This window comes from Melanostigma gelatinosum, assembly GCF_949748355.1.
Source record: "Melanostigma gelatinosum genome assembly, chromosome: 6".
Lineage (NCBI taxonomy): Eukaryota > Metazoa > Chordata > Actinopteri > Perciformes > Zoarcidae > Melanostigma > Melanostigma gelatinosum.
The window spans coordinates 13503474-13519609 of record NC_136639.1 but is presented as its reverse complement, the minus strand read 5'-3'; the positions used below and the strand labels follow the sequence as shown (position 1 = coordinate 13519609).

Below are 16136 nucleotides of genomic sequence, written 5' to 3'. Positions count from 1 at the left end.
CAAAGTGCCAGGAAGCAAACATATCCTCGAGGATATGGTTTTTATCACGGCTGTCCTCCCAGGGGCCTGGTTTAGGGTCCTTGTGGATAGATTACAATGAGATTTTCTCTTTACAACCCAGAGAAATGAGGGTGAAAGGGGTTAAAGAAAACATGTGGATGTCTTTAACAACTGGGTCTTAAAGTTGATGTGTTGGCCAATATAACAAGGCTGTAGCCTAAAGTTAAGAATAACACACTGCACTGAAAACAAATGTAGCCTTGCAATGCAGATGAGAGTCACGATTGATTTTTGATTTGCTCACCTTTGTATAGACCTAAAAAAAACATTTCTTGGGTCCATTGGAGCAAAGCTGTAATCAAAAGGAGCACCCATGTCTATAATCTCTAGTGAGTATACTGTAAACTCTGTTAACCTATAGGTATACTGTCCATAAGTACAGAAAAAGACCCACAGTGCAAAAACAACACCATTTAATTTAAATAACAAAGGCCAGAGTTTGGAGAATCTAGTGAAAGCAAAAGACAAAGCAGGAGATATGTATCTGGAGGGAATAGAGATCGAGAGAGATGATCCACCTGATGTTTGTGTGCGACAAAGAGGAAAAACAAACAAACAATGCAGTGCATTTTGCATAGAGAGACAATACCCCTCCATGCCTCTTTCACCCTCCTTTTTGTTTTCATTCCTCCCTCTATTAGCAAAACATGATTAAAATGCAATTCCTACCAGCGTCTCTGTTGAACGAGAAGGGAAAAAAAAACTGAGATGGGAAGAAAAATGAAGCGGAAAAGTCAAAAGCATCTTTTATGGCGTGACGCTTTTCATCCTTCACAGGCGGCGAGAAGAAAAGAACAGACATTCAAACTTTTTTCTCTTCCCCTCGTTCCCATTCTCCTCAGCAGTTGAAAACTCCCATGATACCCGGGGACAACCCGCTGCATCACAAGCTCAATTACATTGTGCCATGTCGCTATCTGAGCGATCTGCACAGTGCCGTGACTGGGACTGAGAGAGGAGTGCCGGGGCCTGGGAAGGTGCCGCAGAGCTCCTTGTGCCATCTGGAGATAAGTCAGAAAACCTGCACCGTATTTTAACTATATTCACACTGGGACAAAGTGTGTGCCTTATTTAACATTATATTGGAGCAGCACTTGTTTAATGATACGTAGTAGAAGAGACAGAGATGGGGAGAGAAAGAGACAGATAAATACTAACAGAGGAGTTGAGAGATATTCTATGAAATTGATGCGAGTCCTGCAGGATGGGAGCTGGATATGTGTGCCGATACAAGCCGTTCGTCAGGAGTTACATACTACTGTACAACCATTGATGAACACACATGTGCACGATTGTGTGTGCGCTGAACATGCCTACAGGGAATATGAGTAAAGGGCGAAGCGGCGGTCTCAGCACACTAGATGACAAAGATAAAGAGATACCGCGGCGTAGGAAGATGGCTGTGTGGCAAGAGAGATAAAGAAACAGAGGATCATGTATGTTCAATATGAAATACAATGTGGACTCATCAATAATAAACTAAATAGCTCTCATAACGCCGATGACACCAGGCATGCATTCCAACTTGCTCTAACCTTTTTGGACCACTGGTTGTGTGGGAAATACCATTTCTAGTGTATTCGTTCATGTGTTATGCAAGTTGTGCACGAGTCAAACAGTCCTCTATAATTCAAACCTGTATTTCCATCCCTTATGGCATAACTATAATCAGCTGGTGCCTCAATCGGACAGCAATGAAAAACAACATAAACGGAGGTTAATGTTGGACTCAAGTCTTGAATGAAAACAGATTTCATTGCTGGATATAGGTGTGGTATAGAATGCCTTGGGGAATTGGTCCATAAGTAACACGAAATAAATCACTTTTCATTTCATTATAATTGAGATTTTACAGATCAATGTTGCTGAAGCTAATGAATGGTCAACTCCATATTTACAATCAACTTTGCACATGAGCGAGGGAAGGAGAAAATAGACAAGAAACGGGGGAGATTTTGAAGGGGCATGTGGTGTGTGTGTGTGTGTGTGTGTGTGTGTGTGTGTGTGTGTAAGAGATATAGATAGACATGGAGAGAGAAAGAGAGAGGGAGTGCACCGAGCAGTAAGCCCGTGAGCAGGACATGATTGCAGTGTGTATCTTATCTGTGTCAGGTCCTCCTGAGGCTAGTGGAGCCTAGCTGAGCGGAGCACGAGCGCTTCAGTGACCAGTCAACCGTGTGAAGGTAATCTCCTCACTCCTTCAGCCTCCCTCTCCCTCTCTCCCTCTCCCTCTTTCCAGTAAGCCAGCTCCCAACCCCCCCAGCTGAGTCGCTGCACACAACCACTAAGTGAGATGCTCACAACAGAAACAAACCCGTTTATGCACACTAACACTCACACCCATGCAAAGCCTTAAGGTGATTGCCTCATGCCGGCTCTGGACAGTGAGCTCACAGGTGAGAGGAGACATCACAGGCTACATTGCACACTGAAGCCCCTGCAGCCAGTAGCTTGTAAATATAGGGATTCTATCTCACAATCCAACTTCAAGCTGCATTGGGAGATACTGAAAAGGTCCATAAAAGGTACTAGGGGTTACGTTTTTCTTTTTTAAATCAGTAAGATAGAATTAAAGGAAAAACAACATGCATTTGCTTCGTTTTTGTGGGGAGTAGGGACGGTTAAGGTGACAAAAAGTCAGAGATAATAGATGTGAATACACATCCATGTCTTTTAAAAGATGGCAGATATTTTGACTTCATAGCAGAAAATCACAGGTATAACCAAGAAGTGATAATTGCTGCTCCAGGGCCCTTGAATTGTGCATTCTGCTCACTCTCAGGGCTTACTTTGGAACTTTGAATGGAGCCATTGTAAATCTTCCAGTTAAATAAAAGTGCGACTAGGAAGGCGCCAAGAGCCTAATAGTTGGCTAAGTAGCGCATGTGTCGAAAAATATGATCCTTTCAGGAAGAATATATATAATACAGGTTATGTTTAAGTATACAATTTCTATAGCTTTGTGTCTTCCATCCATGTATTGGATCACTAATGTACTTTGAAGGAGAAAAAGTGCATTTGCAACTTGCCACTGTGTTTAAAATGAGTTTAGTTGAAAATAAAGGTTAAAAACTGGGGCAGTATACTGCTAACATATTTTATGTGTGTGCAGGCAATAAGAATCAAGCAACATTCCATGTTGAAGGTCAGCGCTCACACACACAAACAGTGGAGGAGGAGGAGGAGGAGGAGGAAGAAATAAAACGAGTTTGTGTCTCACATTCTTTCACCCTTCATGTGCTTTCCTGCTTGGCTTTAACAACGGAGCCGTCCCCATCAATTAGTCGAGATGCTGGACATTCATTGAGATTAAGTGACTAATATCAGTGCTTGCTCACAAGAAAGACACTTTTCACGTCTGCCCAACAATCTGTTAAGTCAAAACACATGCGGGGATCCAAGGCAACAAGCCTGCAAGGGGTCCTCCATGCAATGAAAAACAGGTGCTCTACTTTTTGGCCTTGTAATACCCCATTTAGCCTCTGGAGCAAAGGTTACCCAGCTAATAGCTGCCTTGTGGTGCGTACTGGGAAGAGCCGTGCACATGGCCGGAGTAAACATCTGGAACGGATTGTACAGACTTGCAACATATGCTTCAAGTTCAATTAAAATGAGGCCATGGCATATTTATTAATCTTTTTTTCCCTCTCCTCTCTCACTTACACTCTCTCTCTATCTCTCTCTCTGTTCTTCACTCTGTCCCTTATAGCCCTGTGGCATAAAAGAGGCCTCCTTCGACCCGTCCTTCATACTTATACAATCTGAAGCTGGACCTCATATCCAATGTAAAAGACCTCATATCCAATGTAAAAAACTAATTTGTTGAGCCTTGGAAGTGCATTTGTTCTGCACTTAAACAGGTTGGACAGAGAGCAAGGGGGGGGCGGGGAGCGTGACATAAAAAAGGCAGGGAAGAGGACGATTAAGGGAAGGCTAGAAGGAGAGTGGGAGGGCAAAGACATGTAGGCGAAGAAAAAAGAAAAATGCCCCCCTTTCAACTTCCCTACAGCTCAAATGAAATGCGAACAGTTGAGGGGAGCAATAGATCAAAATGTATGAAGCCAGAGCTGGTAAATTGTAGCCTTTGTGGTGGCTGTGCTATCCAGCATCCCAGCCCTGTGTGAGCACAGAGAGCAAGGCCCTCTTATGTGGAATAATCAGTTTGGCACCAAATCTGACGGAGGCCGCAAAAGCGGCTGCTGCACCTCATTTCAATATGAAAGTCCAAAAATGTATTTCATATAATCTGCCGCTTTTCAAATGCCTGTATTTTTTTCCCTGAGAGGAGGTGGGAAATGCAATGATGGCGGACAGACGTAAAGAAGGGGTAAAAAAAAAAAGAAGAAAGGAAGGTTCAAGGTTGCCTGGTGCATATCTTCAGTCAGTGCCCCCCTGTACATTTCAGCCTTGGAACTTCACAGCCATGAAACTGTGGTTCTGCATCACTGTGGGAGAGGATGTAATGCTCACGTATCTTTGTGTGCTCATCGCCCAACTGGCTGACTGACTATTTGACCATCTGCACTATAAATGGGTTTTCCTAACCCTTTTGTTGCAGGCTTGCACTTACGGCCCTTCAAAACGGTAGAAGTTGTAGCAAGGTTGCAGTTGCACAAGTAAATTCCGCATACAGAGTGTCCTCGGGCTAAAATCACTCACATATCAAATTGCCTGGTCAAAGGCCTTTACAATTACCATCACAAACAGCCAGAGCTTTCCTCCACAAAGATCACCAAACCAGACCATGCAATTTACCACATCTTAGCCTACTAACCTTTATATTGCAGACGTGTGGCTGTAAGGCATCAAGTATCAGCTCAAGTCATTTCAGATCTACTGTTCAGTAAAGCTCCTTCACTCTTTTCACGGTAAAAGATTTGTAATGTCCTTAAAAGTTTGAGTTATAATTTTGTCCTTGTTTAACACTGCTCGAGTATCAAACAGCACATTGATTTGTGTGCCGCGCCAAACCAGACAACACGGCGGTTGGATAAAGAGCTGTACCATTTCAATTATCATTCCCAAGTGGAACATTGACAAGGGACCTTATCCTATCCAGTGGCATTTGTTTCAGTAGCTGTTCCTACAGTGTAAACGAGCGGAGGCAGTAAAGCAGCCACCTGTTGTTACCTGATAGTGTCTGGACAAGCCCAGATGCTGTTTTACTGGGACATAAAGGAGCTGTGAGTGGACCTAAATAGCTAACTAAGCACTTTATGTGGGTGCATGTTCTCCGGAAGCAGGGCGGAAGCACAAGCGTAACTTCAATTCAACATCGTGTTGCGTGAAGCGGAAAATAAGGATTGTGTGCAAAACGGCAGTAACAGACCAAAGCAAACGACAAAGAGAAAAGGCGAGAGATGTGTTGTGTATATATCTACAGAGAAAACTTTTCAAACGGTTAAAAGGTTGTACAATCTTTGTACATGTGTTTGTGCCTCAGGCAGTGAAAATACCTGAACGGGGGAGGAGATGGAGGGAAAGATGGAGTCATTTCTTTCTTCCGTTTGTGTTTCCGGTGTATGGAGCAGTGTCAACCTCTCCTGAGGCAGTGTGAGGACGCGCACGTGTGTGTGTTGTGTGCGTGTGTGCGTGCGAGTGCATCCTAGACAAGACATAATTACCTTGTCATCTTTGTCAAAATCCTCATCCTCGTCCTCCAGCAGGTCCTCCACTGCTTGCTGACAGTTGCAACAGAGGAAAGAGAAAAAGAAGAAAGAGAAATATGAACGTTTATGCAACAGCTATAGAACAAATACACACCAGATAGCACAGGGTTAACATCATTAGAACAGCCGAAGAGGCACACTAAAGCTGATTGGTTATGCTGTCTGGCAAGAGGTTGTTGATGAGTGTGGAAAGCATGCAGACGGCACAACTACTGGATTGGTGTGTGCTATTATGTCACGAGCTTCAGAAATGTTCAGAATGTAATTTTAGAAACATTCTGTTGTTCAAATGTGTCGACACATCTGTAAATGCAAGCAAATGCTCTGGCTTTGAATTCCAACGGGCTGAGGATTAAAGTCTATTCATCCACTCAAATTGCACTGCACAAAAGCATTCAGATCCTTTTCCATTCAGCGGGACGAGACCAAGAACTCTTCTTCTGTTTCGGCTTGGTCCCGTCCGACCTCTTCAACCTCTGCACTCGTCTCTCACCTCTGCCGCCAGCCGCCCGAACACGAAACATTCACATCTATCTGTCGTTTCTCATCCTCTCACAGAACGACGCTCCGTGAGGGAAGAAAGCCTGCAGCACACAGAGCAAGTCACAAAGAACAGCAACTACGCGCTTCAGTAGTCCACGACCGATGAAACCGGAGCTGGTGTAGCTCTGAAGCCCCCCAAATACCATGATACACACAGCACATACAGATACATTGACTATACAACATAACAATGGTGCATGCAAGTGGTACCTTTTCCTATTCAACAATGTCATTTTTACATAAACATTAAGAGACATTGAAATGTAGTAGGAAATCGGCTTTACATTACAGCCGAGACCTCTATCTGTATGTGAAAAGCAAGCCAGTGAACACATGTCTTGGCATATATGGAAAGCCCTGAACCAACAAGAGCAGCTTGGGCCTCTGTGTTTAGTGATACTATGACCGAGTATTGTATGCAACAGTACTTGAATTGTTTGGGCGTCTTTGTGAGCATGCACAACTTCACGTGTCTCGACGTGACGCCAACGAGGCAAAACCCACAGATCACTGCAGTATCTCTCATCCACCCTCTGTCAATCACAGATCAAAGCCGCAAGGTCACATTGTTTGCTCCGAATTTAAATAAACAAACACGCATATTATAATATCAGTATTCATCTCATTGTTGTGCTGCGTTACAGACCCCAACCCCCCCCCCCCAATAACGTTGCCCAGCCTCGACATCACCACAACCCCCTAACCACCTCCAGAACAGCACAAACTGGTTTGGAGAAATCCAAAAATCATTACTTAACACAATAGCTTTTGTCCTTTTTGTTTTTCCCCGGAATAAGGGGGGGGGGGGGGGGGGGGACGACTATGTGGCGGCTGACATAAGCCTCTTATGTAAATGCAGCTTCCCACACAAACAAAGAGGAGTTCAGAACAGGAGCGTTGAGAGGGTAGAGTCAATAGTGAGTGTGTGCGTTCTGTCAGTAGTTTAAAGTCTGCAGTGCAAAGTGTTGTGCGTCAATGTATGCGCGGCACCCCGCATTTTAACTGTACAGCAACCGGTCATTCACAGTTCCCTGAGAATCCATCGGTGTCGAACACAAATAAGCTCGAGTGTTGACAGCTCAACATCTCTGTATTGACACGGAATACGTTCACAACTACAGTATACTAAACCCAGAGAGGGGCTTCTTTCACTCAGCCGAGTCAAAAGACGTGACGCTGTACAATGAAAGCCTTCTGGCAACTCTAAACAAATGAACTATAACTGTTTATAAAGTCATCATGGTTCCTCCCAAATCCTTTCACCCGTGCCAAAATACAAACATAATGGATTCCTCCACACAGAGGCTTTACCAGGGCACGCCTGGCACACGCTCCAAACTTTAAACAAAGGGAATGAGCATGAGCTAGCTGGAGAAGCATGACCTAGAGAGACAGAGAGAATGATGGAGCCGTTTGTCTCCCTCTGCTCGCCGCCCTCTCTCTCCTCTACCGCCTCTGGTTACAGAGAGAAGTCATGTTTCCTGCAATGAGACACGGTGTAAAATTAATAAATAAAACGACACGGAACATGTCATCTGCCCTGAAGATTGCCACGGCTAAATGTGTGCACTGAAGCTACTGTCTCAGGAAGGGAGGATATAAATTACCTCAGAGCAGCCGATGAATTCCAAACATCTTTCTTGCTCTCCCTCTCTCTCCATTTGTCTCACTCTTTCGCTCTTTCTAAGACCCGTTTGGTGTATGATATCATTTGTCTGCTTATCCCTCCATTATCATGTTGTTTGAATTACTATCATTACAGCACGGCGGCATCAAAGCCTTGCTGTCGACAGGATCGCGTAGAGCTCACGTTGCCCGCAGAGCTGCTCCAGTCAATTCAATATCTACTACGGTGGGGGATTAACATATTCAGACCTATTCAAATGACACAGGGATGATGCAGGCTACTCTTCCAGATTACTCTGTGCCCCATAAATACATACAAAGATGGTGATAATGTAAAATACACACAAAGAATATAACGGAGTGCAATGACATTGAGAGTTCAAATGGCTATGAAAGTATGAATACATCGGTTTGGCCTTGGTGGTTTATACCTAAAAAGCTGATTTGCAAAAATGAAGCAGAAATTGCTTTGGTTCCGATGCTAAGCTCTGCTACATCACTCCAATTTACCTCCAACTGTACTTCCAATCAAGGCAAATATATCGTCTGTAAGGAATGAACTGCTGTCCATTAAAATTAACTGGAAAAAGGATTGTGCATTATATGTTTTTGCTCTGACAAGAATGCCATTTACTCTGTGTGTAGAGGTTTTGACTGTCAGTGACTTCATTTTGAATGACATACCAGTCCAAACATCAGAGGTGGTGTAGTATCCTCTTGTTTTGATGTATTCTTCAGAGTATCCTTGTATGGCTATTGTTCTACTCTATTTGGTGATTTGACAGCTTCAAAGCTGGAACTGTTACTGTTTTGCATCTTCATGTTCGCACTAATTGACATGCAGCCTTACTGTTGCTCTGCTCTAGATGAAGTGCATAGGGCTAGCTGAATCTAAACTCTGACTTTGATGTAGGAGGATTAGAAGTGTGTAGCTTATCCAGGTAATACGACGTGAATAGAGACAAAACAAGTGTTAAACTGAGGCTACAGGAAAGGATAAACCTAGTTTAGAATGGAAAATATATTCCAAGCTTCAAGTACAAATATTAAAAAAATGCAAACGAGCTAATCAACACGATATACTTATCCATATGTGTATAACTACACTGTAAGATACTTGGAGGGTTTAAACCTAACTTGACATGTCGGGAACAAAACAAATCTCTACTTTACATCGATAGATGCTACTTTCATGGAAGTTAAAGACACAGAACCTGTCTGGATCAATGGAACATGTGTACGCACACAGACACTCCCACCCCACAGTGGGAAAGTAAAAATCTACTGCCTGAAGTAGTACACATCATTTTCACCCCTGAAATGCCTCTAAACTCATCTCCCTCTCCCCCTCTCTCCCTCTCTCTCCCTCCCTCTCCCTGGCTAGGCTGAGTTCCACCATCTCCCCTCCTAACCTTCCCAATAACAGCCGCAGTGGGAATTGACGCCGAGGCAGACATCTGAGCGAACATGCAGATATATTTTCTCCTCCTTTTTTCTCCCATTCCTCTATCCCTTCCTCCTTCCACCCTCCTGCTGCTCTTCCTCTTTGATACGTGAGGGGGTTTTAACCTCTCCAGCTGCTGAGGTTTGGCCGACTGGGGGATCTCAAGGCCCTACTTGGTATGCACTGTCCATGAGTGCGTGTGCGTGCATATTGCCTACACCACAGTTTCTGCAGACTGGGGGAGGGCTGTGCGTCTGATAAGGGCTGTTGGCTGGGTCTGGCTGACCCACGCGGGCCCTTCACAAGCTGTCAGAGCCGTGGCCCTCAGAGGGGGGCCCTTCCATCTGCACTGCCCCAGCCAGAGCTCACCCAGCAGGGCGCCAGAGAGGGGTGAGGCCGGGGCGCTACCGGAGCTGGAGGCTGGGGGTGGGCGTGGGAAGGCTGGCTCCATATTCACGAAAGCAACACCAAATCTGTGAGCGTTGGAGAAGATTGAGTTTCGGGATAGTAACGTAAGCATGGCTAACACAATGCATGTGTCTCATTGCTTATTTGCTGACAAATCCTCACGTGTGTTTCGTCAGGCATTCAGCAGCTATCAAGAGGAAAGCACAATTTTACATGATCCACAAGCGTTGTTGAGATAGTGAGTAAACACAGTGATAAGATGTTTGTCCTTCTCAGACGGATGATGCCGTCTTGTCTTATTGTTTCGTATACTCACTTGTGGAAAAGAGGGCTAGAGCTGGTACATACTTGATGCGCAATCTATTCCACACAAACACTCACATCTGTAGGCTTAAGCTCAAGGTTTAAACTGAAAAACTCCCAAACAGCTACAGCGGGTGTACTGTATACACAAAAACAACAACAACGAGCACTGAGGCAGACACCCTGAGCTGCTGACGTTGTTAGCAAAGAGCACAGACAGTTACAAAGGTTCAGTGTGATGAAGGGAGTTAGACAAATGGAGGGAAAGGAAGCGAAAGAGCGACAACATGATGAAAAGGGAGGCTGGGAGGATTCTGCAGTGGCATTCCTGATGCTCCCGATGCTCCCGTCCCGCTTCAAACTATGCCCGTCGCCTGTCTTTCTGCCTGCCAGCCTGCCATCCTATCTGCCAGTTTAGCAGAGACAGAGAGGCAGCAAGAGGAGCAGAGACGAGTGCGGTGATGCCGGGGTGGCACGGGGGAAATCAGTGGGGCACAGGCGCTCCCAGTTAAAAGTGACATGACCTTTTGATTTTGTCACCTGTCACCAACTGCCATGTCTGACTCCGCACTGAGGAGTGCCTGCCATCCACCGCTGTTTTCCTCTGCCTCCGTCTCTCTGTCGCTCAGTCTCTCTGAATGCCGTTGTCTTTTTCTGTCTCCTGCTCCCACTCCATCTCCTCTTCTTTCCAGAGTTGTGGTTTTTTAGGGAAAAAGTGGAGGTGTTACTTTTTGGAGGAGTATAATAGGCAGCGTTTCCTCTTTTCCTTCCAGCTTTCCTAATATCTACTCCTCTCTACCTGTGTTGTGTGTGGCTCTTAATGAGGGCAGATGTCAAGGCACAGAATGTTTTTAATACGCAAAATCAGGGCGAAAATAGAATAGATAAAAATGGCAATGAAGTATTGTTCTAGAAATGATACCATGTGACAATAAAAGCAGACATTGTTACCGTCTTGGAAATAAACCAGATTCATTTTTATTTTAATGAACAATATACTGCAGACACTGAGTGCTTCAGTCAGGAAGGTAAATATAAAACTACATCAAGTAGAACTACTTGGATTCGAACAAATACAAAATAATATTTGTAGAAAACTCAGTCATTATTTTCCTCTAAATAAAGTTCTATTGGAGAGATTAATCTGCTTGTTTTTCTGGAAATGCTACCGGGATGTAGAGCGGGTTGAAAGTTGTCCGCTCGATCTCGCACATGGAGCCATGTCTGCAAGTGTGAAGTATCTTCAGGCCATTAAGGTCTTCTCTTCTTCTCTTCTGTAATGGGTTGGTGAATCCATATAATGGTCTGAAGCATGGGATAAAGATGATGGTCCTCCAGTGTGACAAGGCCTAATTGCCCATCAACCCGCGGTAGAGAGAGACATCACCATGTTCCGTATGTGCGCTCTACTGCAGCAAACACCTTCATAACATCTGCTGAGGACCTTTCTGGGCCAACAGAACACCGAGGGAGGATTCCTATTGGGATGAGTCTCTGCTCCTTAATTTCAGCGCGCATCATATACACTCATGAAAAACGACACATTCATCCACACACACCTTGAAGCTTTTTTTTCTTCCTGCAGAGCTGCCTGTCCTCTGGCTGACCGAGCCCAGCCTACTGGCAGCGTCCTTTGCAACAGGCTTGGGATGGATCGAAGCCGCAAAATGTTCCAGGTTTCAAAACAAGACAGAGATGGAGGGGGGGGGGGGGGGGGGGGTCATGTCATTAAAGTGCTCCTCCGCCTCCCAACAAGAGGGGACTCCGTACAAATGCAGAAAGATGGAAAGGACCTTCCTGCATGGTTTGGATGCCAGAGCATTATCATACTCCACATATATTCGAAAGCATAGAAGGTTCCTCTCCTTTGTTTGTTTGCTTCAGTGAGCATGTTACAGCATGAGACACAGGTCAGCCAACAGCGTTGAAGAGTCAGTGGTCACAGGTCAGAGTGCTACATGATGTGAGAGGAGGTCGGTGACCTTGCTGGCGCATCGCCTCCTTTAAATCGCTGTTCTGAGGATGCTCCGACTGCTTAGCAGTTACTGGTCAAGGTTGGGGCGAGGGTAAGGAGCGCTGATCCAAGATCTGTTTGCAAAGCAGCATGTAACCACAGAGCACTCAGTGACCCCGAGTGGTGAATATTACAGCGCGTAGAGAACACTGTTTGTGTATTTGCTGCAGACGGGGCTATGGACTGTGGTTGCGGTGTAAAAATCAGAGAAGGGTCCTCACATTGAACCCATCAGATGAAGCAAGGCCCCTCAGTTCATTAGGAAGTCTGTACTCAAGCGTATACTGTTTTTGCTGCACCCCCCCCAGCCTTCTCTCTCTCTCTCTCACCCTTCAGAGTGAGGTCAGCAGAGATTCCTTTGGCATTACCCTCACCCCAGACTGCTGGAAAACCGCAGCGCTCCGGATGCTGACCCTTGCTCGGCTCAGCACAATGCTTTAATTTGGTCTGTTGTTTAAAGTAATTAGAAAGCCTTTTCCCCTTGTTTTCTTTTCTATTCTTCTCTGTTCTCTGCCAAGAGCGAGAGGGAAACAGTGAGTCGTCCATGACTTCAGCTTGATAAAGACTCGGAAGAGAAATCCAGGGGACCGGGAGAGGAAGCGAAGAACGCAGATACTTCATGCACTCTCTGTACCCACTTCCCCCCCCTGCACTGACGCAGATTGGGAATCTCTGAAAACAAACAGGGACAGGACTCGGGGGATACTTGCATCTGAATGTGAGTGTATGTGAGTGTGTGTGTGAGTGTGAGTGTGCAGCATTTGCAAACAAATGTCTTAAAATAATGAATGCTTACACCAATCGCAGGTTACTTTACACGTGTTCAAATTTGACTTAAGATAGTAATATCACAACTGAGAGAGGCAGAAAGATAATACCGGAGCAAGGAGAGAGGGTTCATCGCATTCACCAATCCTGAGGCAGTGAGACTGCAACGGCAAGACGATGACAGTCAGAGAATATTCTTTGTGTCGCCCGTGCTGCTCTGTACTGTTCAGCACAACCGTCACAGCGGCAAGAAAAGGAGCATCAATGGTGCTGATCTTTGACAATTAAAGATTATCTGCACACACTCATGTATATGCAAGCATACACACAGTAGATGGCCATACATGCACACGTTTTTCACACAGACACAGAACTTTTATCTCTATGTGCACACAGTGCATTTTCCCACACACACACACACACACACACACACACACACTGCAAACACACACCTGGAGTGACACACCGATGCAGCTGCGTTTCTACACTTTGGTTGTGCCCGATTCATAACCTTGGAATAAAAGTAAACATGTCATCCTACAACAGGCAGCAGAACACCACCATAATGACACAAAATATTCAGTATTGCGGCATCGTGCACACAGCTGCACATTCACTTATACTACATACACTGCTATCCGGTTCTCTTGCACTGCGTATTTCCCTCTGACTATCTCACCACCAGCCCGAACAAACTTCTCTACATACTCTCCACTAGCAGCTCTGACCCTCCACTCCACACACAGCAAGGCTGTCCAACTGTAAGAAGTACACAACACACTCACCTGCAGATTGTGCTCATGTAAGAAACATAAGAGACATTTAACTGAAAGAAGGTCAGATATGAAACTTTGCAGGAGTGCTCTTAAATATGCTGAAACATAAGCCTGGCCTTTGTGTTCTGTTCAGCCCAATGGCCCGAGCAGATCATTCCTTTGAATTCAACCAAACATCCTCAAACCGCACGATGAAGACGAGGATGTTAAAGCAACCTTCAGAGGAAAAAATGCCCTTCAGCTCGGAAGTGTGGAGAAGTACATGTCAATCAAAAGTACAGTGGTGTGATGCTACTAAGACAGTATTAGACATTAAAGATCCTATGTCAGCACAGTAATCACCGTCCATATTTTCTCCCGTCTGAGCACAGGGCAACTTCGTAGAGCTGAGCCGAACAGCATTGCCGTTTTAAAAAGGCCCTTATACGAGTATCAACACTATCAACATGTCTAAATGTTCCAACCAATTCCTGAGGTACTTGAGACACAATAGTCCCTTTCAAGGGAGGAGAAAAAAAGCAATTCTGGATGAAGTGGGAGTAACATGTACATACTTATATGTGAAGTGAGTGGCACATTACAAGAATATGTAACCTTTGTTGCCTCATTTTAATTAGGAAGTGCATGGGAAAAGAATATCATTAGGTCTGGATAAATACAAGCAGCAGGTGGGGGGACAAATCATCATGCTGGGTTTAGTCTTAAGAGGTGCGATTTCTTTTTGTCAAGCAATGTCGCCATCTACAGGTGAAGAACGATATCTCATGTCTGTGTCATTCACAAGTTTGGAAAAGGATATATTTTGTCTAAAAACCTACTTGCAATAGAAATCCTGAAATGTGTCACTTAACTGACTATATCCAGTTCAAATTCCAGTATGTACCACAAACTACGGTATAATGACCAGGTTATCATTAAGTAAGAGGCGGCTCGTTTCGGTCTCATAAGGTTGTATTTTGCTGATTTTATTGTCAACTTAAACTCTAAAATTAACAAATATGGAAACAGAGGCTTATAAATAGAGAAGCTTAACTCTAGAGACTTAGCGAATACATCTGGGTTGTAAGTTATGTGCAGTTCACATCTAATTCCATTTTTTTGTGTAATATTACAATGACAGAGCAATGAGATTTAGTTCATCATAATGACTGAATATCTCTTCCAAATCCAATCTAACCCAAAGAATCCTTATGAAGAGACAAATATACACATATAGTGGGGAAGATACTGCAAGAATATCTGAGGTCTGGTGTTAACTGGGTATTTCCAACTGAGTCTTAGAAAAAGGAACTTATTAAAATTAATCACTTCATTGTTCACGCTCACTCCATAGTCCAGCTCTCTCTCGCTTGTTTTCACTCTACTCTCCCAAATGTGCCTGGCCATGATTAAAACATGTGTTTCTCCATGACATTGCTTTGACATCATTTAATTGGTATAAGAGATAAAAAAATAAATGAATTAAATAAATATACTACCTGGTAAGTGGCGTAACGTAGCTCAAGGTGACAGCCTATTATTTCTCCCTTTTCCTCAAAGAAGGCAAAGTGAGAAATGCGAGACTGTACCGAGAATGCAGCTGCTCAAGGGGCAGATGGAGCTTTTTTTAATCTTTAAAAAAATTCACCGTCGATTTTATTGCATTAAATTCTAATTTTGCCCAAAGTTTGTGCAATCAAAAGATACATTTAAAATGTATATTATGCTCATCTTGATGCTTTCTCACTCACCTGTATACTGATCATAATCGCCTGTCACATCTTTAAAAGCACACGTGTATCAGGTCTTGCACCAAAGCAATGGAATGCATGGACATGTGATTAATGTTGTAAATAAAAAGAGCGTAATGGCTATATATAAACAATGGTGTCCGAGTTTTAAACCAGGCATTGTGTGTGAAAAGCGGCGTTTACAGTGAAATGAAAGAAAGGCGGAGGGATATCAAGAAGCCGTCGGGTTGCTCACCACATCTTGCCTGGTGTCCTTCCCCGATGCAATGAGGATGTAGTTCCAGACCAAAGGCAGAAGCAAAGCCAGGGGAATCATGTAGAGTTCAAAGTTCCAAACAACGATGACAAAAAGCTGAAGAGAGGGAAAAAGACAAAACCGTGAGAACAAAAAAGTGAGAACAGTGTGGGCTACGGATGGAATACATTCAAGACCCCATATTGACCCCCATGAGGCAAACTCCTGAGAACGTACGCCGACCATATGTGCGATTGGAAACGACGCATTCAAGCGCATTCATATGCAGAATCATAACCACCATGGCACAAGGCGTAAAAATAAGACTGGGCTTCAACAAAAGGTACATGCCTGGTGTCGGTAAGCCTAGGTTCACCGCCCTGACCCTCAAAGCATTCTGGGCCTCCAGCTGAGGAGGATGATGAGTACGAGCCGTCAGAGCCTCTTTCCTCCATGCCAATCATCCCAGAGGCTGAGGTCATGTACCGTTTTCAGCCGCAGCACGTCAAAGCTGACCCTTCCACACTCAATCCCAAACTGCAGTATCTGACCTCACACAC

The 16136-nt window shown here is 44.4% G+C and overlaps 1 protein-coding gene across 1 annotated transcript in view; it reads right to left on the bottom strand.

Moving 5' to 3' along the window:
• Window positions 1-16136, bottom strand: part of mctp1a (multiple C2 domains, transmembrane 1a) — a gene marked incomplete at its 5' end in the record, with an annotated part of 113626 nt that overhangs the window by 16386 nt on the left and 81104 nt on the right. The window contains 2 exons of the mRNA XM_079270164.1: window positions 5685-5741; window positions 15577-15693. Coding sequence (XP_079126290.1) covers window positions 5685-5741; window positions 15577-15693 — 174 coding nt within the window. The remainder of the gene's footprint in view (window positions 1-5684; window positions 5742-15576; window positions 15694-16136) is intronic.